Source organism: Gadus chalcogrammus, chromosome 3 (assembly GCF_026213295.1).
Source record: "Gadus chalcogrammus isolate NIFS_2021 chromosome 3, NIFS_Gcha_1.0, whole genome shotgun sequence".
Classification (NCBI taxonomy): Eukaryota; Metazoa; Chordata; class Actinopteri; order Gadiformes; family Gadidae; genus Gadus; species Gadus chalcogrammus.
In genome coordinates, this window is record NC_079414.1 from 18654980 (window position 1) to 18679979 (window position 25000).

Genomic DNA, 25000 nt, shown 5'->3' on the forward strand with positions numbered 1-25000 from the left:
ACACAGATGCTCAGTGTCAGAGTTAGCATTTTTGCGGCTTCTCTGGTGGGTAACCATAGCGAGCGCTGCAGTAATTGGTTGTTCCTGCCGGCCAGCCCAGTGCCATCTGGGGCCATACTGGTCATACAGACTGCCTTTCTCTGCTCTTTAAATGCCTCCCTTTTCTTCCAGTCGAGCGGGAACGGTGTCCGATGTCCTCCCACTGCCAACAGATTAACTTCCCCTTCGTCCAACAGTATTGTTGGATAGTCGATCCTGATTGGCCAATAAATGTCCAAGGGATGGCATTATTTTTCATTAACAAGACTCCTCTGCCTTTTAACAGTTCCCAAATAATGTGTTACAAACCCAACATTGACGACAAAATACAATCATCTACCAGATGGTTGAACACAAAAACAGTATGCTCAAATATTAGCATTTCAGCTGATTAAGCTGATAAAACACCAATCATGTTATAGATGAAAGTAACTAACATCTAGTAATCATTGACCTGTCATCTAAGTGAAAAGACTGCTCTGGGGTGTCCTGTTATCGGACTGACAACATGATGTCAAACAGAAAGTCATGTGACCAAGTCTTTGTCCCCTACAGACAGTGGACCGGCCCAAGGACTGGTACAAGACCATGTTCAAGCAGATCCACATGGTCCACAAAGCAGGTAGGACGGAGTGGTTGTGTGTGTAGCACAGAGGAGGAGCCATTCCTATACAGCTCCATAGGCTTATTCCACTCTGCTATGTCGGTTTGTCCTGTTGTTTGGGGGGGTGGGGGGGGTTATGCACCACATGTGCTTTCAAGTATGCACTGTATGTACTCAATGTATGTTTAGACAAGAGTAACCAAATGCTGAATGTATTGTATTGTCATTTTATGGAGGTGTGTATGTTTGTTTGTGTTTGTGTGTGCGTGCGTGACAGCTCTCTTTTGGAGAAGAGGTACATTAGTGCCAAATCTCATTACGCTGGAGAGAGAGAGATAGAGGAAGAGGGAGAGAGAGAAAAAGAGGGAGGGAGAAAAAAAGAGGGAGGGAGGGAGAGAGAAAGAGAGTGTGATGCAGAGGCGGTGGGTTTGGATGAAATCATATTTAATTGATAGTGAGGTGGCCTGGGAAGCCTGTGGTATTGCTTTAGGCTTCACTAAATCAGATCGTCAATACAAAGCTTGTTTGTTCCATTTCGCACATTCACTGTCACACTAGCGCACCGATGTGCTTGCACATTTTTGATGCATACTTGTCTTCAAACGTACGCACGCACACGGCTACTTACAGACCTGTGTTTATTTAGTTTGTGTATATCTCGTTACTTCTTAATTGCTGTCTACATAGTTTCCTAGTTGTAGCAGAGTCTTATCTATGTTATGACTCTTATCTATGTTCTGCGGAAAACTCATGTGGACCAATAGAATGACAGTGTGACCTTGTTTTTTGTTATATCTGGATTACTTATGGGGCATTTGAAAATGGGCAAAAATATAATAATAATACATTTATATATTTGAAGGGTGTTAATGTCAGTAAGAACTGTGAAAATCTTGGTTTAAATCGTTGACGCACTGTGCCATGAACAGGAGTGGTGAGCCCAGCAGATGTGCGTGTAGCCTTGTGGTGTGAGCATGTGTATATTCAGAGGTCTTTTTGTGCAGCTATTGACAGCTGCTGTCTCTTCTTTCCACAGACGACGATTATTCAGATACCTACAACGCCACGTACGCCTTGATAAACAACGGTACAACACTAATGATTGTCCTGAAATGTGTGCCTGTGTGTTTTTCTCCATCGGGTAAACTAAACAAGGCTGTATTCCAATGCATTAGCTTCCTTAAATGTGACACATTCTTCCTTAAAGGCGACCACCAGGTGTGAGTGTGATTAGCCGTTACAAGCCGTTTTGAAAATCGGCCTCCTCTGACATCTCAAGTGGGCGTGTCCACCTAGATGTATGATGGATAGATTAGCAATGTTTGCTAAAGTCCACTGGGTAAGCTGGTAGACTGATCCATCCAGCACACATCTAGATGGACACGTGGGATGTCAGAAGAGGCAGATTCCCAAAACAGCTTGTAACGGCTAATCACACACGCTAGTCACCTTTAACTCAGATTTTTAGAGAAAATCTCTGATGTGAGGCTGTGTCTCCGTCTCTCCTCGTCTCCACCTCGTCTGCTGTAAAATACTAGTGATTGATAAAACGTCATCCTTCCATCACAGAGGCCCACAGCATGTCCACGGACCCTACCATGGCCCACCCTCCCCCCAGGACACACACCTACCGGCCCCTGGCCAAGAGCCCGTCGGGTGAGCCGGGGACCCTGGGCCCCCGGGAGCCCCCTCCGTCCCCCGCGCCTCCCCCGCCGCCTCCACCCATGCCCTCCCTCCTCCAGCTGAGGACCCGGGACAGCGACCGGGAGAAGGAGTCCCACGACATGTAGGGGCTGTTGTGTGTGTGTGTGTGTGTGTGTGTGTGTGTGTGTGTGTGTGTGTGTGTGTGTGTGTGTGTGTGTGTGTGTGTGTGTGTGTGTGTGTGTGTGTGTGTGTGTGTGTTGGGTTGACATGGTGACGCGCCTTGCTTTGAAGTCTCTAGGTCTATATTTATCTGCCTGTTTGTCCGTCGGTGTGTCTGTATGTCTGTATGTCTGTCTGTCTGTCGGTCAGTCTGCCTACCTATCTGTATGTCTCATTATATATCTGCCTACCTGTCTGTCTGTATGTCTCTCTGAACGTCTGCCTACCTGTCTGTCTGTATGTCTATCTGAATCTCTATGCCTACCTGTCTGTGTGTATGTGTTTCTGTGTATATGCCTACCTGCCTGTCTGTATGTCTTATCTGTCTGTGCATATGCCTCTTTGCACATTTACATACCTGCCTATAACATACTCCTATCTGTCATAAGATCTTTCTCAATATGTCGGTCGGTCACACAAGCTTTGTCTTAACATTGTGGTCCATGTTGTCCCCTAGGAACCAGTGGGGGCCCCCGGACAGGAAGGTGGACACCAGGAAGTACAGGGCAGAGCCCAAGAGCATATTTGAGTATGAGCCAGGGAAGTCCTCCATATTGGCACAAGAGAGACCAGTAAGTATTGTAACGCTGTGATGTCCAGGTACACATCCCCTCATCCCTCCTGTACATCCCAGCTCCTCCTTGACTCAATGCAGAGAGGTGTATCGGAGGAGCATCACATTAATCCTTGCTGTCCCGAGCTCCTCCTGTACACCTTTCTGTTGGATCATTGATCTGGAATCTGCTTTTTTATTTTTTTCTTATTTCCCCCATTTTCTCTCAAGCCATTTATTGTCCATAAAATCACAAGTCCATTCCATTAATTCCGTCTTGAATTCAACTATAAGTAAACGTACAATTGTCTCTAATGCTTTACTGAAAATGCAGAAATGGGTCCCGTTTAGTTTACCCATTTATGTTTTGATTCAGACCCCCTGTGGACACCTTCTAGACGTCTATGACGCCAAACGTCATCCTTGAATACAAACCATCGTAGTAAAAAAATATGGGGAGGGTGTTTCCAAGTTTGATTAGGTGGTAGGAAGGAGCCAGCACTGGCACAGACACAGGCAGAGAAGACAGAGTGTTTCAGAGCCGTTACATTAATAATCCATTTATCTTATTCTTCTGCTATGTAAATCACCTGTGAAGGGGAAATGGCTTTTAGCCAAATGGCAGTAAACGTAGATCTCTATGTGTGGGTGTGTTATTTGGCCCATTTGCTTCATGTGCAGTTAATAATTTGTAGCAAAATGCCTTGTACAACAGGATAAATAGTGCATCACTTAAAACCAACGCGCTATATGTCCACTCTAACGCACATCCAGCGATCGGTGAGACACACTTAATGTCCATCAGAGATCGGAAGTTAACCAATCATCTCCGGGAATTTCCCTATATTTAAATGGGCCGGCGCTTTCCGTACAGTCTTAACACAAAGCCCCCTTAGTATACCAACCGTGATTCATCCATGTCTCTGTGCTTAAGGTCTCTGCTTTGCAAGTCAAATGTAATGGCCCAGTAACATTCAGGCACTGGTGACTCACTGATTCTGGGTTCCCGTCCAAGCTAGCATTAAAACTCACTGAGAGCGGCAAGACAAACATGCGCCACAGCTGCACATTGGAAGTAGCTGTAAGCGTTTAGTGCCACAACGTCTGATAAATGAAGATGTTTCTATAGCATTTTCCTTGAACATGGGCGCTGAAAAGAACAGATGTTACAGCCAAGTCGGTTAAACCTGTGATGATTTAAAATGGCTGTGTAATGGTTTGACCATTCATTGTATGATATGATAAAAAGGTCATGAAATGAAATACATAATTGCAGTGCCAGTCGGTGCCAGTAGAATCGGAATGTGTTTGTTGGCCGAGTAAGGGTCACACAGAAGGTATTAACACAGGAGGAATTTGTCTTGGTACGCTTGCTATCAGAACTAAGCAAGAAATGTTTGCAAGACCCTGTGTGTATTTTCTCAGATTATCTTTCTTACCACTGAGGTGGATGGGTGAGGTGAGGCTGTCAGGCCACAGAGATGAGACTGAACAAAGCCCTCTCTGGAAGCGTTGCTCATTATCCCCATTGATATACAATCTCCATGGGCAGTCAGCGTGATATAACTGGCAGCTGCAGCAACTATTCTTGTTATCCCTCTGCTTCAATTCCTTGTTGAACCGTCAACCATAAATTGTGGGTGATTTGTTTTCAAAGCCTTGCCAATTATTGACGGTAACCTTCCATTTCTATACTGACATTCTCCTCCAAACCCTCAGCATCACCAGTCCGATCTTAACCATGAACTTCATCCCTCTCTCTTTCTCTCTCTCTCCCTCTCTCTGTCGTTGTTCTTCCTCCTCCTAAACATGTTGCTGGCCGGCCTCTCCCTCAGACCTTTGATGATATAGATTTAGAGAACGAGCCTTGGTTTAAGTTCTTTTCAGAGCTTGAGTTTGGGAGACCGGTAAGTTGGGGGCTTTAGTCAACCTCTCTCTCTCTCTCTCTCTCTCCCTCTCTCTCTCTCTCTCTCTCTCTCTCACTCTCTCTCTCTCTCTCTCTCTCTCTCTCTCTCTCTCTCTCTCTCTCTCTCTCTCTCTCTCTCTCTCTCTCTCTCTCTCTCTCTCTCTCTCTCTCTCTCTCTCTCTCTCTCTCTGAAACCACAGCCTGCCCTAGGTGTACACTGTCTATATCCACCCACCCACATGTGTTTTTATCTTCTTTATTTTGTGTTTTGCACCAGTAGAAAGGTGTGAGACTGTAGTTGCTTGGGCATGAGGTACTGTTGAGTGCTGTGACCCCTCACCCCCCTCCTCCCCGCCTCTCCTAACCACCCCCCCCCTCAGCCTTTTTGAGAGGGAGGGTGTGTTATTTTTTTGTTTCTTCTGTTCCTGGGTTGTTTAGTCTCGTGGCAAACAATAACAGAATGTTCAAACAAGAGGAAAGAAAATGGAGTGAATATTTTTTCTTCTTCTTTGAAATTGTTTGTTCACGGGCCAATGACCTGATGTTGTCCTTTATAAAATAGAAAGAACTGTTGGCTCTTGGCCGTGTGCCAATCGTTAATGAAGTTTGTTATTTGAAAGGGCCAGTGTGTTGAATAAAGTGGCATCAAGGGGAATGGACTTGGCAGGGATGGGGTAAAATATTCATAAGTGTGTTTTAATTAAGGTATATTCCAATGAAAATAGGAATCGTGTTTGTGATTACCTTAAGATTAGCTCTTTATACCTGCATAGGGAGCGGATCCTCTTCCGCTGAGGTCGCCATGTGCTACTGTAGAAAATTCACCGGCATTTTTCAACAGTAGCCCAGAACATACACATGCTCGAGGGAATCCCCAAATCCCCACACGCACACTCACCCTGCTGTTCTACTTTCTATCCGAGAAGCTGCTAAATGCTAGACACGGGATCTTAAATTGTGAAACTCTTGTCTTCATGTCATGTTGGTGCCCAGCATCAACAATCACACAGCTCAGCGTGGAAGCAACAGAATATAAAGTATGTTTCTGTTGGGGGGATATTCAGATGGTTGCAATCTGCAACCACACCACTAGTTGCTACTAGATTCTACACAATGACCTTTAATACATTTTGTTATTTTCAATCCTGCTGGGTTAGGGATATGATTTACGAGTATTGAGCCTTGAGTGCCCTCTGCTGGATTCAAATGACTGCCTGCCTAAGTTGACTGATGAAGCGAGTGTGTTGGGGGCAGCTCCTCTGTGTCCATGCTGGAGTACAGTGTCAGTACGTGACTCCAAGGCTTTTCTTCTCAATATTCAGCTAGAAATGTGAAATAGCACTATTCACCAGGGTTGTTGGGTTATATTGTCATATTTCTACCGTCAATATACTCAGTGTTACACCTCACTGAATAAGCCTGTAAAATGAATACAAACTCACCCTTTGTCCCCACTCCATGGGGGAACGACTAGAACCAGAACGTTCAAAACAGTTCTGGGGTGGGTAGAACAACAGGCTTTACCTTTTGAAGGACTTGATCCTTGCTGGAGTTGATCTGCACTTGTGAACCAAAACTAAACAACTGCTGCTTGAGTGCACTCTCCATCCAACACGCCTATCCTTTTATCTGCTCCTTCTGCTAAACCGTTGCTATCCTACACTCTGCATGCTTGCGTGTGTGTGTGTGTGTGTCTTTTTTAGTTTGTAGCACATTTGTGTGTGCTTGTGTAAATAACGTAGCTTCTAGCACCGTGTGTGTTTGTGTGTGTGCTCTTTAACACTTTTAAATTTTAAAGTTAACAGGTAATGTTAGTATGTACTTCATTATGCTATGTTCTTTATGCTAGAACTGTGAGGAGACAGTTGAGTATTGTGGTATTTTGATAGACAACAGAAGAGAGGGACAGGTGTTTGAATGTGTGTGCCAGTTACCTAAATTGCATTATATTTGCATTGCAATTATTAAGGGTGCTCCGAGTGATCATCACTTTAATAGTTCAATTTGTTGTTTCTATAAATGATGATCAGATGCCGATCAATTAGCGCAAAACACACAGGACAATTCTTCGACACTGCTAAAATGGCTTTAACGGTCAGTTGAATTTGTTGAACATGCTGCTCATAAATAAACAGTTGTCAATTCATGATAGCTTCTCAGCTCTAATTGTAATATATAATATAGAATGTTGTAGTTTAATAAATAAATAATGCTACACAAAATGAAAAATACCCCTTGATCGTTACCTGATTGGAGCACCCTTAGCAATTATACATCTAGCTGTTAACTATATAGTCGTTTATGAACTGGGACTCCACAGTGTAGCCATAGTTTGGGAAATGTTACTGCTAATCTTTGAGTATTTATGTGTTCATAGAATCATAGGGTGGTGTGTTACTGTTTGACCAAACATCTCTAACTGGTTCTCACATGATTTTTTTTTTTGGTTTCTCCTCATGACCACCGCTTATCCTCCTTCACCTCATCGTCACCTACCTGCTTTCCCTCCTGCTCCTCTTCCTCCTCCACCTCCTCCTCCTTATCATACTCCTCACTGCTGCCACTTGGGCCTCAAGCCTCCTAAAAAGCGTCTGGATTATAATCCAGCAGTCTCCACCCGCCAGCATATGGAGGTAATCATCACATGTCTTGGTGCGCTCCCATTAGCACTGCCAGCAAGGATATGCTAATCCTAACTTGTTGAGACGTACACAATGTGGAGGAGGGAATGTGTTGTCATTGTCATTATTTTACTATCGATGGATACCTGTTATCTATCGGCATTCTCACGTTGTCTCATCTACATTTGCCAACCATTTGCTGCAAGGTGTTTCTGGTGACACTTTTTTGTTATGATGACACTGACACTATGATGACACTGATGGCTTTTAGTTCAATTGTATCCACATCGATAAATATATCTTTGTATTAATATTATGAAATCACATCCATAATTTTTTGTTCAAACTGTATTTTATCAATGTATTATATTACTATAGTACATTTAATTACCATTGGTGTGCAAACCCAATGCAGTAGCATATTAGTACACAGGAAATATACACGACACCCATTCCACTTTACTCCTTTCTGAGATTTTCTGAGTTGAACATCCACATCCAAAGCTTGACTCTCATATCATTGTGCTATCATAGGTTCATGTCATCCTTCAGAGAATCCCCCCTCCCCCCCAACAAAAATACAGAAAACTCGCAAAGACACCAAAGTAAAAGTGCGTCTTCACACCCATATCTCTCCCACCCAGCTCAGGTGCTCCAACGTGGAACCCATCTCATCCATTTGATACCTTACTGCCGGGGAGGGGGGACTCTTTTGAGTGTGACACAGCAACAAAAGCTAGTGAGCGAGCATTAGGAGCAGCCTGCTCGGTGTCGGGGTCTTTGTTCATGTCGGCTTCATCGCTCTCCTCCTCCTTGTTCTCCTCCTCCTCTCCTTGTGCGTGTGTGTGTGTGTGTTTGTCTGTGTGTGCTGCTCGTGAAGACCTCTCTGCACATCGCTCCGGCTGACACTAAGGCACCGGAGAGACCCGCGAGGTAAGCTTTATCTCCTTTATTATACCCCCACCCCCCCTGCTGCTCGGAGCACACACACACACACACACACACACACACACACACACACACGCACACGCGTACACATACAGCTGCATGCGGTCACACACACACACACACACACACAGTAAGGCACACCCCCTTCCCCCTCTTTCTCTCCTCTCCCTCTCTCTCTCTCTCTCTCTCTCTCTCTCTCTCTCCTCTCTCTCCTTAACAGTAGTGGGCCCTATTGTGCTGCAGTGTTGCGTCCGTTTGCTTGCGTACTCTCTCTCTCTCTCTCTCTCTCTCTCTCTCTCTCTCTCTCTCTCTCTCTCTCTCTCTCTCTCTCTCTCTCTCTCTCTCTTTCTCTTTCACTCTATCTCATTCTCTTTCTCTCTCTGCTCGGGCGTGTGTGTGTGTGTTTGTGTGTGTGCGTGTGCGCGTGCAACCTGCAGTGCTTCACGCTCGGGTCACTCTGGGTTTATCTGTGAATCCCGGTAGTCACTGCTGTGAAGACAGCCTTCCACCACACTCACCCCCACCACCACCTACTCCATCTCTGAGTGGAATACATTAAGTCAGTCATCCTATTGATTCTGTCGGTCCCCCCCCCCCCCCCCCCCCCCCCTATGCTAATGTCATGCGTACTAACCGTGAAAGGCAACAGCGGCACACGCAGCCACAGCACATGGGGATGAGTAAGACATGTGGCGCGTGGACGATCGAGACGCTGAGGGAGCTTGCTCATGGTCCTATTAGGAGAGCTGCCAGACACATATCCTTCCTTTTATGTATTTATATATTTGGACAAACAACAGATGTTACTGACTGAATTACAATTATTTTTGGGAGGATTTGTAAATGATTATTGGATGAATTAATTATTAAATTATGTCTGGCAGGCTGACATTTGTTCCACATACACGTGTCTGTATGTAGATACATATTTACTACATAATAAAATTGGGTTCTCAAAAAATATGCTATATTTATTTCATTCATTATTATTACTACTATCAAATATATACCATTTCACCCAAGCCTCAGTCAAGGCATTTGGCCCGTAATAACTGCCTGTCTTTCTCTGTGCAGAATGCACTGACGTTCTATGCCTGTTCGGCCGCATCATATGTCTGCATGACTGGTGCATACAGCAATCTGGCACGTGAGCTCACCCTCCAGCCTCCAGCAGTGCAGGGTTGGCTGCTCCAGATGCAGGGCTATGGCAGTGAGGACCGGAATAGGCAGTGTTAATTGTCCCGGTGGAGCAGCAGTAACAGCGACCGCTGCTTCCCCCCCTTCCTCCTCTGGGCTTTACAGCGCGGCCGGCGACTACAGGAAGCGGAGGAAGTCTGAGCCCTCTGCCTCCCTTGCCAACAACCCGTCCGACCAGAGGAGATCTGCGGCGGTCTCCCCCAAACCCCCGGACTCGTCCAGAGCCAGCACCCTGAGGAAGCCCTCCGCCCACTCCTCTCCTTCCTCTCCCTCCAGACCTAAGGGTGAGGCCAGGCGCACACACATATGCACATGCACATGTACGAACGCACACATTCACGCACGCATACACACAGGTGCACGCACACAAAAAGACAAATTTACACTTTCAAGCATGGGTTCACAGAGAGACACATACTCTTACAGACACACAAGTGCACTCACACATCTTTTTTCTAGTAATTTGCCATTTCTGTCTGGCTGTATGTCTCGCCCTCTCACTTTCTTCTTTCTCCCTCCTACACGTTTTCTTTTCCTCTTGTTTTTTCGAGCATTCCGAGCAAGGGTCATCTGCAGTTCCAGAATATATCAGATATATCAACCAGTTATAACCATTCAGTTGTGCAGGGAATGAAAGGCTGCGCCGGGATGCTTGCTCTCAGGCTCCCTGCGTGAGCATTCGACCAGGATAAAGCAGATACTCTGCATTTCCGACTTGTATTGTCTGAGGTTCTTTAACATGCCCGCCCTTCCTCTTCTAACACTCTTTCTGCCTTCTCCTCTTCCTCTGGCATGGTTCATCGCCGCTCTCTCCCACCCCTCTTCTTCTTCTTCTCCTTCTTACGCGGCTGTGCGTCGGGACGTCTGAAAGGTGGGGACGCATGCGCCATGTACTCCCCCCGTGAGACCTCCCCGGCTCCCCCCAAGCCCCACGCCCCCTGTCTCACGCCCCCGCGGCGCCCCGACGCTAGCCCCACGCGGCGGGACGGCAGCCCGGACGGCAGCCGCTCCTCCTCCAGAGGCTCGGGCTGTCTGAAGCGCCGCCGGCCGGAGAACCACCGGCGGCGGCTGGAGGAGGAGGGGCAGGAGGAGATGGAGACCTGGAGCGGGTCGGAGGACCCACCCGCCCCGCCCGTCCCGGCCGCGCCGGGCAAGCTGCGGTCGCGCAGCTGCGACGACCTGCTCAACGACGGGCTCCCCGGCTCGGGCGGGGCCGGCGCGGCCCGCTCGGAGAGCGTCGGCTCGTTGCTGTGCGACGGCGGCGGGCCCTCGGGCGCCCCCGGCAACGGGTCCTCCACGGGCTCCCTGCCCCGCCCCCACCGCCGCCGCGCGCACGACTCGCCGGGCTTCCTGCAGCTGTACCGCAAGATGCACCACATCGACCGCGCCCAGCTCATCCCGTCGGAGGTCATCCGCTCGGTGCGCGCCCGCATCCTGGAGCTGGAGGGCCAGCCGCACCTCCTCCGCCAGCACCTCTTCCCCTGGACGCCGACCGGCGGCGGGGACGTGCCGCGCGACGTGGTGCCCAGCCGCATCTCCGAGTACGAGCAGCTGATCCAGAAGTCCAAGTCCATGCCCAACCTGGGGGACGGCGAGGGCCCGTCGGGCACCAACACGCCGGGCGGCTCCTCGTCGCTGGCCAGCAGCGGGGGAGGGGCCACGCCCGTCTACCCCAAGCGCCGCTTCTCCATCGAGTCCCTGCTGGAGGAGGACCTCGGCAACGGCGTGAACGGCGGCAACGGCGTGAACGGCGGCTCCGGCTCCGCCGCTGCCGCCGTCACATCGCCGCGGGCCACCGCCGCCGACGTACCGCGCCCGCTCCGCAGCCCGCCGGAGGGCCAGCCCCGCGCGGGGCCCGAGCCCGACCGCGTGGCGCGCGGCTCCTTCGCGGCGGCCCGCGCCGTGCCCCAGGGCCAGCGGGCCCACCCGGAGTACTCTGACAGCGAGCAGGACGCGGTGGCCTCGGACCTCAGCGACTTCATCCCCGTGGAGGGCTCGTCATTCTGCAGCGAGAGCGACCTGGACCACTGCTCCCTCACCTCCACCGAGAGCCTGTACGGCTCCACAGCGCTGCACCACCAGCTGCGCCACCACCACGGCCTGCTGCACCACCACCACCACCACCACCACCACCAGCCCGGCCACCAGAGCCTGGGCCAGAGCCAGGGCTACCAGCACCGCCACCTCATCAGCTCCTGCAAGGGCCGCTGCCCGGCCTCCTACACCCGCTTCACCACCATGCTGCGCCACGAGCGGGAGCGCGCCCGCCAGGAGCGCCAGAGGCCCTCCCTCCCCCAGCAGCAGCCCCTGCAGCTGGAGCCGAGGAGCCGCGACAGCCGGCCCCCCGCCCACACCTCCCAGTCGCAGCAGGCCATGGCCAAGCTGGCCTTCCTGGTCAGCCCCGTGCCTTTCCGCAGGAAAAAGGGCTCTCCTCCTTCGACGAGGAGGAGCAGCGGCGGCGGGGGCGGAGGCCGGAGCGGCAGACCCAAGTCCAAAGAGGCTATTTACGACGCACTGGACGCCGCCCTGAGGGACATCTACGAGCACCTCCAGGCGGAGAGGGGCCACCACGGGGGCCGGGCCCCCGACGACGGCGTCCTGCGGAGGATGCTGGCCGAGCTGCTCCCGGACGTCCCGGAGAGGAGCTCCTCGCTGCGGGGCCGGCAGAGGTGTCGCCTGGACGGGAGCTCCTCCAACGCCGGGGACCCCGACGGGTGCCCCGCGGGGTACGCCTCCTCGTACCGGCGAGACACCTCCTCGCCGCGGATACAGTCGCCGCGGATACAGTCGCCCCGGATACAGTCGCCGCGGATGCAGTCGCCCATCAGCGCCTGCTACAGCCGCCAGCACTCGCCGGACACGGCGAACAACAACGATTACGGAGAGGAGCGGGGCAACGGAAACATTCTCTGTTACTCAGGTGGACGACCAACTCGAAGTACACACGGTTCACCCAGGACAAGATGAAGGCCCTTCACGTCTCCCTGCCTGAATGTGCTGCCCAGTGCTGCTTTGCGTCCGCCCATGACCTCATCCCGCGGCAGTCAGCAAAACATCCATTTGTGTTTCTGGAGAGTCTTGTGGAACACCTGCTTGCCTCATACCATCGGCTCCCGCCTGCTGTATGTGTCATCCGTGTGATGTGGTTGCAAAAAAAACATCTTTTTTTGTAGTTTGTTTAATTTTGTTCTGCATTGCGTTGAACCTTCAAATCGTTTCCTCTTTTGGTTGTTTTTCTTCCCCCTCATTCTACAATTATCGTTTCTATTGTGATGTTTTAAATGTGGCGGTTTCAACCAATATAATTTTGCCTGCCGTTTGGTCAGATGCATGCATTCCTGTGAGTGAAAAATATTTGTGTTGTCGAAATGGCAATAAAACAAACTATTTTCATTTTCAGTACCAACCTTCCCGTGCCCTTCATGTTCCCTGTGGTGGACTGGCCGAGCCCCCTTCCCATTCAGCAGCATGATTCACTCCATCATAACCGCTTAGTAACTCTCCTCCTTTATCCTCCTCTCCACCCTCTCCAGACCAGGACGTCTCCAGAGGCTACTCCACCACTGATGGACACCACACACCGCAAGGGAGGAGGGCCACCCCCGAGAGAGAGGTATACTGGCCCCTTCACTGTATCATACTCTGGTTATCCTGCAATCGGGAAGTCCATTCGTTAAGATGGTGGGGCTTCGTGTGGGATCTTATTTGAATGGATATTGCTTTAATATATCTTGGTGATCTTTGATCTTGGGATTGTAATCAAAGTAAATCATTTAATCTTGTCTGATTTACGGTTGACTTTTGGAATTTTGCACTGCTCATTTGATGTGTTTGATCTTCTTGAAGAAGAATATTTATATGTGAATATATGTAAAGGCCCATTTTTAATACGTGATGAAATCCACGCTGGCTCTCTCTCTCTCTGTCTGTCTCTCGCTATCTCTCGCTCTCCTCTCCCAGGTCTCCCATAAGCAGATGACACAACTTATTCTCTTCTCTCTCCTCCACCAGAAACAGCCGGCCAGAGCCATTTATGACTTTAAGGCCCAATCTGCTAAGTGAGTACAGGACCGGCCATGTACAGTACAGTACATTCGTGTGGAAAAAAACTGGCTTGCGTTGTAAAGCATGACTTTCCAAGTGCTGCCTGATGCATTAGCTCCTTGGAATCTTCAAAACCTTGTTTTGAAGCTTTTATTGCTGAATGCTTGTACAACCTGTAAACAACCTGTATGTTCGCCTGCCTGATTCAAATCGAACTGACTTTACTTTACTGTCATGCTTTGCTAGATTTTTGCTTGGCCAAAACTGAATGTTTTGAAATTAAAAGGAAAAACATCACGGCTACTGAAACACACATTTTATTGGCTGCATCATTGTTGTTATTATTGTTTTTACGTAACCTCCGCTGTTTGAGACGAAAAGTTCAAAGCAAAGTGGTGGGAGCCAAGAACCAAATGCCACGGGTGGGTGTGCGTATCGGGCGTCTCTTCCGCATGTGTGTTGGGTGACATGGGTGGCCGGGGGTTTGGGGGGGGGGGTGACGGGAGACGGAGAGAGGAGGGTGACGTAATGGGGCTGTTTGACAGGGAGCTGACGTTCAAGAAAGGAGACGCGGTGAACATCGTGCGGCAGATAGACAACAACTGGTATGAGGGGGAGCACCGCGGCCGGACGGGCATCTTCCCCATCTCCTATGTAGAGGTAAGTCAGACTCTTTTGTTTGTCTGTGTGTGTGCGTGTGCGCATGTGTGTGTGTGTGTGTGTGTGTGTGTGTGTGCGTTTGTTCAGAGGTGGAGATCATTTTTGCATTCGCTTTTACACTCGCTTTTGAGTGTGTATTCTTGTGTGCGTGTTGTGTATGGTCAATCGTAGATCATAGAGGTCATGCCATCATGTTATTTACGTAGGGCTGCATAGGTATCGTTGATAGAGACGAGTCAATCGTCTTTAAGTGTGTTTATAAAATACATGACTATCTATTACAATAAGAACAGGTCAAACCCAAAGCAACCACATCAACAAACTGTACAAAAACATCATCATTCACTTTAATGCCTTTTCTGTTCAAACCAATTTTCTTTGTGAAGAGGCTGCATGGTTGGAACGTATCATTTGTGTCTCTGTTCCCTGAAACAAAGTGGTACCGCCCTTCGGCTGCTGTTGTTTTAGTACAGTGTGAACGATGGCCTTTGTAAAGGGAGTGTGCTGATGGGAATTTTAAACTGTGCAAACATCGTGCATTTTCAAAAGCTTGGCACCGATGCAAAATCCATTTTTGTTTGGACGTTAAGCGCCTCACACACAGTATCGATAGCCCAATAAAGATCATTTTATAAACATCAAAAAGTCCTCTTCATGAGAATATCAATGCGTATTAATTTGCCTGGGTAGCATGCTGAACCTACGTGTGCTCGGTCGGTAGAAGATGCCCTCGTCGGAGAGGCAGCAGCAGCCCGCCAGGCCCCCCCCGCCCGCCAAGGTCCGGGAGATGGGCGAAGCCGTGGCCCGCTACAACTTCAACGCAGACACCAACGTGGAGCTCTCGCTCAGAAAGGTATGCGCGTCTCCGTGTGTTTGCTGCTCAGATGCTGCAAACTTAGGCCCAATCCCATTTCTAGCCCTTACCCCTTCCCCTTACCCCTCCCCCTTGTTTTGAAGGGATAAGGGGAAGGGGTAAGGGGAAGGCGTAAGGGGTAGAAATGGGATTGGGCCTAAGGCCTGATCCAGTGGCTTGATTAAATATATCTGGAGGTTGCTGGTTGATGAAAAAGTTGTGGCTATGTGCAAAATACAATAAGGTTTACATTGAAAGACTATTGTAGTTCTGCACTGAATCTGTGCATATTTCAAAACAATTGTAATCATGTCTGCCTGTGTGTTTGTACTTGCGTGCGTGTGTGCAAGCCTCGTGTCTTTGCCTCTGTGTTTTTCAATGTGTATGTGTGAATGTCTCTCTCTCTCTCTCTCTCTCTCTCTCTCTCTCTCTCTCTCTCTCTCTCTCTCTCTCTCTCTCTCTCTCTCTCTCTCTCTCTCTCTCTCTCTCTCTCTCTCTCTCTCTCTCTCTCTCTCTCTCTCTCTCTCTCTCTCTCTCTCTCTCTCTCTCTCTCCCTAGGGCGAGAGAGTGTTGCTGCTGCGGCAGGTGGATCCTAACTGGTACGAGGGGAAGATCCCAGACAGCACCAAGCAGGGCATCTTCCCCGTCTCCTACGTGGACATCGTCAAGCACTCTCCATCCCGAAGCCCGGCCCACCACGTGGATCCTCTCGGATACCCCAGCAGTAGGACACCCAGCTCCACCCCCACCAAGGTAGTCGAGGTTGCTGGTAAAAAGTACAGTGAAAATGGAATTTCAGAAATACAAAAACAGCACCATTCACGCACATTCACACCTTTGACGTGTCGAACATTGTTTGAACTCCTATCTATTCCAGTATCATATCAACAGTTTCAGTGTTCTTACATTTGAGTTGGGTGGAGTTGGGTGATAATATGATTTTTCTGAAGTTGTTTAAGTGGATCAACAAAGGTTACCAATGTCAGTGATTAAATCAACTTGTTAACGGATAGATTATTTTAAAGAAACGAAAAGAGTAAATACCGGCCATAATAGCCTGCGGTCTCAATCTCGCTCGACTGCGAGTTTAACACACACACACACACACACACACACACACACACACACACACACACACACACACACACACACACACACACACACACACACACACACACACACACACACACACACACACACACACACACAGCCAACAGTCACACCACAAAGCTTTCTATTCCCCTATTTATTTTAAAGCCTTCCCCCTCTCTTTCTCTTCCTCTTTCAATTCCTGGAGCCTCCCTGCATCCTCCCGCCTCCTCCCCATCCCCACCACCCCCCCTCCACCCCTCCGCTACCACCGCCCTCCGCCCAGAGAGCCCTCCACCTGCAAGCCGTCACCAACGAGTGGCTCTCCCTCACCCTGGACACGCCCCCCCGCACAACGTGCACCCCTCCCCCGCCCACACCTCCGCCACTCCCCGCCCACCACCACCTCGTGTCCCTGCCCAGAACGCCCCCCCCTGCGCCCCCGAGGAGGTGCTTCAGCCCACCTGCTCCGCCCTGGCGAGCCTCCTCTGGCCATTCAAGTCCCGTGTTCAGACAAGCGATGCCAGACTTGAACTTCTCTCTGGTGCCTTTTGAGCCACCACCACCTCACACACCTCCTCCTCCTCCTCCTCCTCCTCCTCCTCCTCCTCCTCCTCCTCCATTTTCCCCTTCCTCCCACAGATCTAGTGTCTCCTTGTTTAATAATACTCAATTGCCTCAACCTTCAGCCTATCAGGCTTGGACCGGACAATATCCTCCTCCTCCTCCTCCTCCTCCTCCTCCTCCTCCTCCTCCTCCTCCTCCTCCTCCTCCTCCTCCTCCACCACACTCTCCTTCCTCCCCAAGATCCAGTGTCTCCTTGTTTAACAAAACTCAACCACCCCAACCTTCAACCTATCAGGCTTGGACAGGACATAATCCTCTTCCTCTTCCTCCTCCTCCTCCTCCTCCTCCTCCTCCTCCTCCACACTCTCCTTCCTACCCAAGACCTGCTCTAAACGTCTCCTTCATTGAAAACACTCGAGGGTCCCAGCCGTCGTCCTATCAGGCGGGGTCGGGGCGGTTGTTTTGCACTGAGGTGGAGCCAGAGGCTTTGCCCAAAGAGGTTGCACAGTGGTGGGGCAGCTCAGACCTGAGCATAGTCGAACAAAGCCAGGAACTATCGGAAACCACACCGCCGGACGCCGACCCTTACGAACTGTTGCTGTCCATGATTCTGGACTTCGTCACCGTCGACGACGACGAGAAGGCCCCCAGGTGGTCCCCGGTCGAGCGCTCGTCGCCCGAGCCGTTCGCCGGGAGATCGCACGACAAGCGTGATTCGTCCGAGGCGAGGCCCCCTGCTAGCGCGTCGCCCGTCGGCCAATCAACGAGCGCCGTTCGACTAGAGTGCCACAAGCCGGTTACTATTGAGCCTCTGTCTATCGGTTGGAAAAAGCCTGTGAAACCCGGGGACGACCCCCACGTGGAGGCCGGCCGGCTGCCCACCGTCACAGAAGAGGGCTGCATTGAGCTTTTTATTCAGGAAGAGGAGGAAGGAGGCGGCAGTGACGAAGAAGCCGACAGTAGATTGCCTCACGACGGCCAAAAGGTAGAGCATGACGTGTGGGCGTACACTTGTGGATTATAAAATGCTGTGATGAGGTTCTGCATAGCACATTATGGGAACGTGACGGGAATCATGTGTGTGTCAATTGCTAGTTGTGTCATTTGTGTCCCCGGTTAGTTTAGCTGCTGTATAATTCCGGGGGGAGAATCTCTCCTTTGCCTCAACCCTGATCCCACGCCAGGATTCATCTCATCAGGATGGATGTGTGTCATTGCTTCCCTATAGGCTGCCGCCTGCCCGACCTCTTTAAAACCCCTCGCTCCCCTCCACCTCTGTTCGTCGCCCGCGCTAACGCCACCACCAGCAGCTCCTCTCTCCTCCTGCCTCCTTGATGGCGACGATAGGGACGCCATCAATGCCCTCACCACTGCTCCCTCTTGCTCTCCTCCTCAACCAACTGATAGCCCCTGTACCACGTCACCCGATCCCCACCTCCGCCCGTCTCCTCTCAGTCCACCACCACCTCGACACCTGGACCCAACGAAGCAGTCCATCTGCCCCGGCTCCCTTCCTCCGAGCTCCTCCCTTCCTCCACCCTTGGAATCCTCACACATGCAGCCATCACCTCCCCCTCCTCTACCCTGCTCTCCTTCTCCTCCATCTTCACCTCCACCTCCCGCTCCATCTCCTCCTCATCCTCCTCATCCTCCTCCTACTCCATCAACCCCACCCCGACAAGTGCCTAGGTGTGCCAAGCTCAAGGTACAGTAAAGCTGCTTGTTGGAGCTTGGATGAGCGGTTGATAACACTGGTAGTGTTTGATAACACCGCCGGCCTGGAAAGGCTAGTATTTATTAGCGTCTCTAAACGTTGAGGTAACACACAGTGTTGAGTGTTGACGTGGTGTGCCCGGTAACATTAGTGAAAGTGACTGGTGTTGGAGGTTGTCGACGAGCACTAAGTGCCCGGGAGGAAGGAACATGGCCGCCTGAAGCGTGTATGTGATTGGAGTGTGATGACCGTCTTTAACGCCTCCCTTCTGTGAACAGATTGTCTTATTTTTTTCCGCGGCATGACGTGTGTTTTTTTGGCGTTTGTGCTTTGTGTCTGGATGTTTTGGGCCCTCCGCGTCCCTCCGTCCAAAGTGCCTGAAGAGTGTGTCGCATCTCTGGTTCTTTCAGCCGGCCTATAAGCACCACGAGACGGTGCTGGAGGGTAAACCTCCTCGTAGCCCCGTCCCGGCCAGGAGCTCTCCCCTGTCCATGGAAAGAGGTCGAAGGGTAGGGGAGGTCGTCCTGTCCTAAACCCGGCCGTGCTGTATAATCCTACTTGACGTGCAGTGACCGCAATGACCTCTTAACGCCTCATACATCCATTGAGGGGTTGGTGTAGTCCGTGGATGGCGCATGGTAGTTGGGATGGCCGTGTTTTAGGGGAATGAGAAGTCGTTCTGCTGAGTAGTTGGTTTCGAGGCTTGGTTGTTTTGGTTTGTTGCTTGGTTGGATGCTGTTGTGGTCGTTCTTTCAATGTCCATTTCTGGAAAATGTGTCTGACTTTGTCTGCATTAACTGGCTTTATTTTTTACTCATGAATATGTTTTTTTTCTCTCTCTCTCTCTCACTCTCTCTCTCACTGTTCTCTCTCCGTACTTCTCTTTGTCTCCTTTAGCGATTCCTTCAAGATGCACTCCAAGGCGGAGGAGATCCGTAAGTGAACATCTGTTTCCTTAGGGCCGTATTAAAGACTCAAATCTCCTCTAACCCTATAACATTAATATGTTTTCACAGTGTCATGTTATGTAATATCACATACTGACAATCAGCTTCTTACAAGATCATAACCAGGGACAGTAGGGTAGGGTGTTTGGTTCCCTGCCAAGAAGTTCCAGGTTCGAATCCCAATGCCCGGAAGCATTCTTGAACAAGATGCCTAAATCAAGCTCATTACTGAAATGTATCTGGATTCACTGTAAATCGCTTTGGATTACAGCGCCTCCTGAATGCATGATTAGTAAATCCAACCACCCTCCGTCTGTGACTGCAGGTTCCGTGCCCTGTACAATTACTTGCCTCGCAACGAAGACGAACTGGAGCTCAGAGAAGGAGACATCGTGGACGTGATGGAGAAGTGTGACGATGGCTGGTTTGTTGGTAAGAAATTCCCAGCTCCCCTCCACCTTCTTCTGTTTAGAGAGACCGTGCTTGTATGACTATGGTCGTACACTTTGAGGTTGCAGATCTTTCAAAAAGACGCATAAGGACTGATTTAGGGGATTACCATGTGTTTTTTTTTCATCTTGTGTAAGTTAAAGGAAAGAATATGTTGGACTTTGGGTACAAGCTTTCAATAAATAGCAAACATTAGTATATTTGCCACCAGGGGGTGCTGTAGTTTAACTTTTAAACTATCCTTAAAGGGGTAGTTCGGGAATTTTGGACATAGGGCCTGATTCCCTAGTTAGCCTTGGTGTTCAACGCGTTTGCTCGTGCTAGGCCAGCGCACGGCAACGGGCAATACTAGCCTGCTAATAAAACAGTCTTACCCACTCCACAGTACACCCGGGGCAAATCAACTATAACGCCAGACAGTCGATGTAAATGTCTGTGTTGATAGGATAATGTTAGAAATAAAACCAACCTTGCATTGCATTGTACTTGGCGGGCCTTGCTGTGTCTCAGCAGCAGTGTTATATTCCTGGCAGTACCTGGTAGTTCTCCAGCTCTTATTTCTTATTTGAATCAAATTTTGCTGTTTGTTTTGTTTTTTTCTAAAGGGACTTCTCGTCGGAGCAAGCAGTTTGGAACCTTCCCAGGGAACTACGTGAAGCGGCTATAATTACCCCACCGGACGGCCAACAACCTTGCCCTCTTCCCCTTTTACCGTCAAACCACTCAAGATGCCGAGCACGATTCCCACAGCGAACCACATCTCGAGGAGGGGCCTTGATCCATCCAGCGGGGACACAGACACTGAGCTTTCAGCTGTAACTCGCCAACGTCAGCCTGAGAGACAAACGATTTTGTTCTGTTTTTGATTTTGAGTATGGCGGTGCACCCCAGCTTCGTGTACCCACCCGTGACCCTTCACACGTTTGACCCTGAGACAGCGATACAGAATGACAAAAGGACAGTCCAGGAGAGTGATGTCATTAGTGCTGCGCCCAGGGTGCCTTTTGTCCACTGTATTCGTTTGACTATATTTATGGTGGTTCACTCCGCAGCAAGTATTGTAGCTTCCGGTGAACCGCCAACGTATGTTCACATTTGGCCTCTTATTTTTGCTACACCAACATTTCCATCATTCAGTGTTTTTAATCCCAAAAACAACCTCACGATGGCGCCGTCCCATCCAGTCACAGAGTTTGAATCAGTGAGGCGAGTATTACGATGCTTTCTGTGTACGTTATTTGTACACCGAAACCTTTAATGTGTGCTGTCTGTTTTGTATTATGCCCATTGCAGCCATTAAACGTGTCGCGTGGTCCGGTTGAAGGATGGATGCGGTTAACTTGCCACCCATTATGAATCAAAAGTAATGTTAAATAACATGTTGGAATCAGCCCTTTGTATTGACTGTAGCCACATGAGGACTGCAGTGAATATAAATGTGTGGATGTTTTCTACCAGTGTGCCTGGTTCCCAACATGCTTTTCATTTATACTTTTTTCTATGCCGTTTTGTTCCTCCTCATGTTATGATTCATGCCCTTCCGTGAATTGACCTAAGCCTTTATTAATATTTCACACCCAGTGTATTAACTCTACACTGGCAAATATCATTTGGAGTTCAGGGGGCGGGGTATAGGAATCATGTTTTGGGAATTTTATGCAAAAAGATAACCGAATTTTTATGTATTTATAACAGTTGCTGATACAACTACGCGGTAGATATTTTGTCCATCCAGAAAAGGGTTCACTTTGTACCAACCGTGTGTTCTTCGATTCTCATCCAATTGACTTAAGGTAAAGTGTGCTTTTAATATATTTTGACAGCGGTAAGCTGAGCATCTTTTTCTAGGTAGATGCATACACGCGGAAGTAAACCGACGGAGTTGCTATGGGCCTATGATGTATTTCATGTCACAACCAGACCTATGATTTTTATTCTATATTTATTTTTGTCGGATGCAGGTTGAATTAGCATTTCATCCAATAATACATTATGCGGTATCATTCATTAGATTGCGACAGAAACGGAGCTGACTGTAGCCAACGTTGAGGGCTTAGGGTGTGACAGCTACGTTGTGTTGTTTTATGTTTAACATATGGTGGCACGCTGCAGGGCATGCTGACCTCTGGCGCCCAGTTAATATGCTTTGTTGTTTTAAAGGTTATTATTCACATAGGATTGGACACTGACAAAACAAACCATTGTTTAAGCACCTTATTTTTGTTGTTTTCAATCATATTATTGTTTTCTTCACATCGCTCCGTCCTGTACGCTCATCTTGGTGTGAGATCACTGTGTGTGTGTGTGTGTGTGTGTGTGTGTGTGTGTGTGTGTGTGTGTGTGTGTGTGTGTGTGTGTGTGTGTGTGTGTGTGTGTGTGTGTGTGTGTGTGTGTGTGTGTCTGTTGTGCGTGTGTTTTTTTTGTAAGCCTTTTTGTATGAGAGCTGTGAAATGGCCAACATACCACTGCTTTATAAAGTCATCGTTTTTCTCACCCACAAATATATTTGGTTTCCTCTCATTCTTCCGTCACATGTCCTTGTCTTTATCCGTGGTGCTACCGTCACTACATTTAGTCATTTCTATTCACTTATTTCTTGCTATGTTAATGTTGGATTTGGTCTTTATTGAGCATACACACAACTGGGGTCCGCTACATTACATACATATGTAACCTCCTAAATGCAAAAAAACGCCATGTTTTGTGTCTTGGCTTCATGAAAACATGATCCATACTTACAAGTTGGAAGTTGTTTGAGAGTATGCACATAAGGCACATCATTGTGACGAACTTATCCTGTTCTTTATATAGCTTGTAGAATGCATTTAAAACGGGTGTGGAGTGATAACATACCGACACTTGAAATTCGTAATGAGCTTCTATTATGGGCTCAATCTATGATTTCATTTAAAAAATGACGGGTTTTAATGCATTCTTGGACTGAAAAATTTCTACAATCTTTTGGTTGAATTGTTTTATAGGGCTTTGTTGCTAATAAAACATAAGCTGATTATTTATTTTACCCTCTTTTCTCTCATCAGGCTTATGTTACTGGACTTAGACTATGGTGGGAATGAAGATGTGTTATAGGATGATATACGTGATTATATTGATGATGTGGTTATAACCGACTGCCTTAACGCAGACAGACTTGAAAGCACTGTGACAGTGAACTCAAACTTGTTCCGTTTGCCTCTATCCACGACTGTGTCTAACTAAGCCGTTGTGTAAATCACCACGATGATACATCAAAAGATCGGAAGGTAGAGGAAATAACTTTTTTTTAACTAAGTCACAGACAAAACGCAGACACCCCTTTTAGTGTCCACAACAGCTGTTTAAGTATGAATGAATTGAAGCATGACACTAGTTCCTGTTGTGATCTTACAGAGACAAAGAGAGAGAGAGAGAGAATGATATAGAGACAAAGGGAGCATGATAATGAGATAGGCGGTAAAGCGAGGAGGAACCTGGGCTCCATCCAGATCAATGGGAGCAGGAGGAATGTGTCGTACAGACGGTCCAGAGCCCTCGTGCGGCGCTGCACCTCCACACCAAATAAGGACAGGAGCGGTGAGATCCTTCCAGCATAGCCAGGGGAGCCCACACTGCCCTGAAGACTTGTCCCAGGGCCGGAGCTCCCCGCTAGGCTTAGGGGAGAAGGAGGAGAAGGTAGGGGCTTGCTTGCGTTACGTTACACTACCTCAACAAAAATGCGACCTTAATGTGCTTGAAGATGCAATTTACGAATATCAAACTGTCATTATTTGTAAGGTCCTCCTCGAAAATGAGATTGTACATCTCAAGGAGCTATCCTTGAAATAAAGAATAAAAGAAAAATAATAAAAATCAATTAGTTCAAATCTCACGTTAAGCTAATGAAAGCATGGAACGATAAATGTTCAACCAAACCATTATATCAGAATGCTTAAATGTCATCGAGGCTGAAAACGAGGCTCTGGAGAAGCATTGAGGGGGAGGGAGGGAAAGCTCTGCACATGAGTGTGTTTGCTAAATCAGCCCAATGACCTTACAATTAGGGTGGGGTTAAAAAACTCTCCGCCCCCCCTCCCTTCTCCCCTCCTTTGGACCGCTCGGCTGGTTCAGAATCTCCACAGTGTAGTCATAACCTTGCCTTTTCACTGTGGTCGCCACAGGGTGCCGGGCCGCCAACACACACGCACCTCCACAGGTCCCTGGTGCCAGGGAGAGACAGAGAGACGGACATGCCACTCAACCTGGTTCTGATCGGACCGGCCCCTTGGGGGTTCAGGCTGACTGGCGGGAAAGACTTCAACCAGCCCCTGACTGTTTCCCGGGTGAGTGTGAGTGTGTGTGTGTTTGTGTTTGTGTGTCTGTGTGTCTGTAAATTTGTGCCTGTTTGTGGGTGTGCAAGCCTGTATTTGAATACATTGTGTGTGTGTGTGTGTGTGTGTGTGTGTGGGTGTGGGTGTGGGTGTGTGTGGGTGTGGGTGTGTGAGTGTGTGCGTGCATTTGTGCGAGTGCATTTAAGACCATACAAGTGTGTGGATGTATGATGTGTGGATACAGAAATAGCCTTCTCACAACTGTCCATAAAATGTGGATTGCATGACAGTTTTTTCTATTTCAGAATTTCTTTATCTCCCTCTTCGTCCTTCCTTATTATTCCCTGGTGATCGTTAAATGTGCATTCAACAACTCTGTTTTGCTGTGGGAAAGTTCTTCCCAAAGTAAAAATTCGCCTTTTTATTTTTTTTTATGGTTTTTCTTTTCCTTTTTTCGTGAACCACTCTTAGCGTTTACAAATATCTGCCACAAGGATTTTAATTCCTAAAATGGTGATCTGTAAAATTGGGAAGCCAATCATAACAATACATGGTTTCTGTAATCAGCCAGCCATCCCTTCCCTGCATTCTGGACAGACCACGGCTGTAACTGGGAGATGTTTCTGGCTTGCACCTGT

General features: G+C 48.8%; 2 protein-coding genes across 2 annotated transcripts in view; both read left to right on the forward strand.

Moving 5' to 3' along the window:
* The window catches only part of sorbs2a (sorbin and SH3 domain containing 2a), a 49224-nt gene extending 25716 nt beyond the window's left edge, over positions 1 to 23508 (forward strand). The window contains exons 11-27 of the mRNA XM_056587248.1: positions 595 to 661; positions 1680 to 1730; positions 2213 to 2429; positions 2964 to 3078; positions 4895 to 4966; positions 7542 to 7598; positions 8467 to 8519; positions 9837 to 10015; positions 10603 to 12651; positions 13265 to 13344; positions 13692 to 13789; positions 14321 to 14435; positions 15157 to 15288; positions 15847 to 16041; positions 19556 to 19593; positions 19931 to 20037; positions 20661 to 23508. Coding sequence (XP_056443223.1) covers positions 595 to 661; positions 1680 to 1730; positions 2213 to 2429; positions 2964 to 3078; positions 4895 to 4966; positions 7542 to 7598; positions 8467 to 8519; positions 9837 to 10015; positions 10603 to 12651; positions 13265 to 13344; positions 13692 to 13789; positions 14321 to 14435; positions 15157 to 15288; positions 15847 to 16041; positions 19556 to 19593; positions 19931 to 20037; positions 20661 to 20722 — 3687 coding nt within the window. The 3' untranslated portion in view covers positions 20723 to 23508. The remainder of the gene's footprint in view (positions 1 to 594; positions 662 to 1679; positions 1731 to 2212; positions 2430 to 2963; positions 3079 to 4894; positions 4967 to 7541; positions 7599 to 8466; positions 8520 to 9836; positions 10016 to 10602; positions 12652 to 13264; positions 13345 to 13691; positions 13790 to 14320; positions 14436 to 15156; positions 15289 to 15846; positions 16042 to 19555; positions 19594 to 19930; positions 20038 to 20660) is intronic.
* Positions 23509 to 23572: 64 nt separating this feature from the next.
* The window catches only part of LOC130379591 (PDZ and LIM domain protein 3-like), an 11711-nt gene continuing 10283 nt past the window's right edge, over positions 23573 to 25000 (forward strand). Inside the window, exons 1-2 of the mRNA XM_056586528.1 lie at positions 23573 to 23727; positions 24213 to 24374. Coding sequence (XP_056442503.1) covers positions 24282 to 24374 — 93 coding nt within the window. The 5' untranslated portion in view covers positions 23573 to 23727; positions 24213 to 24281. The remainder of the gene's footprint in view (positions 23728 to 24212; positions 24375 to 25000) is intronic.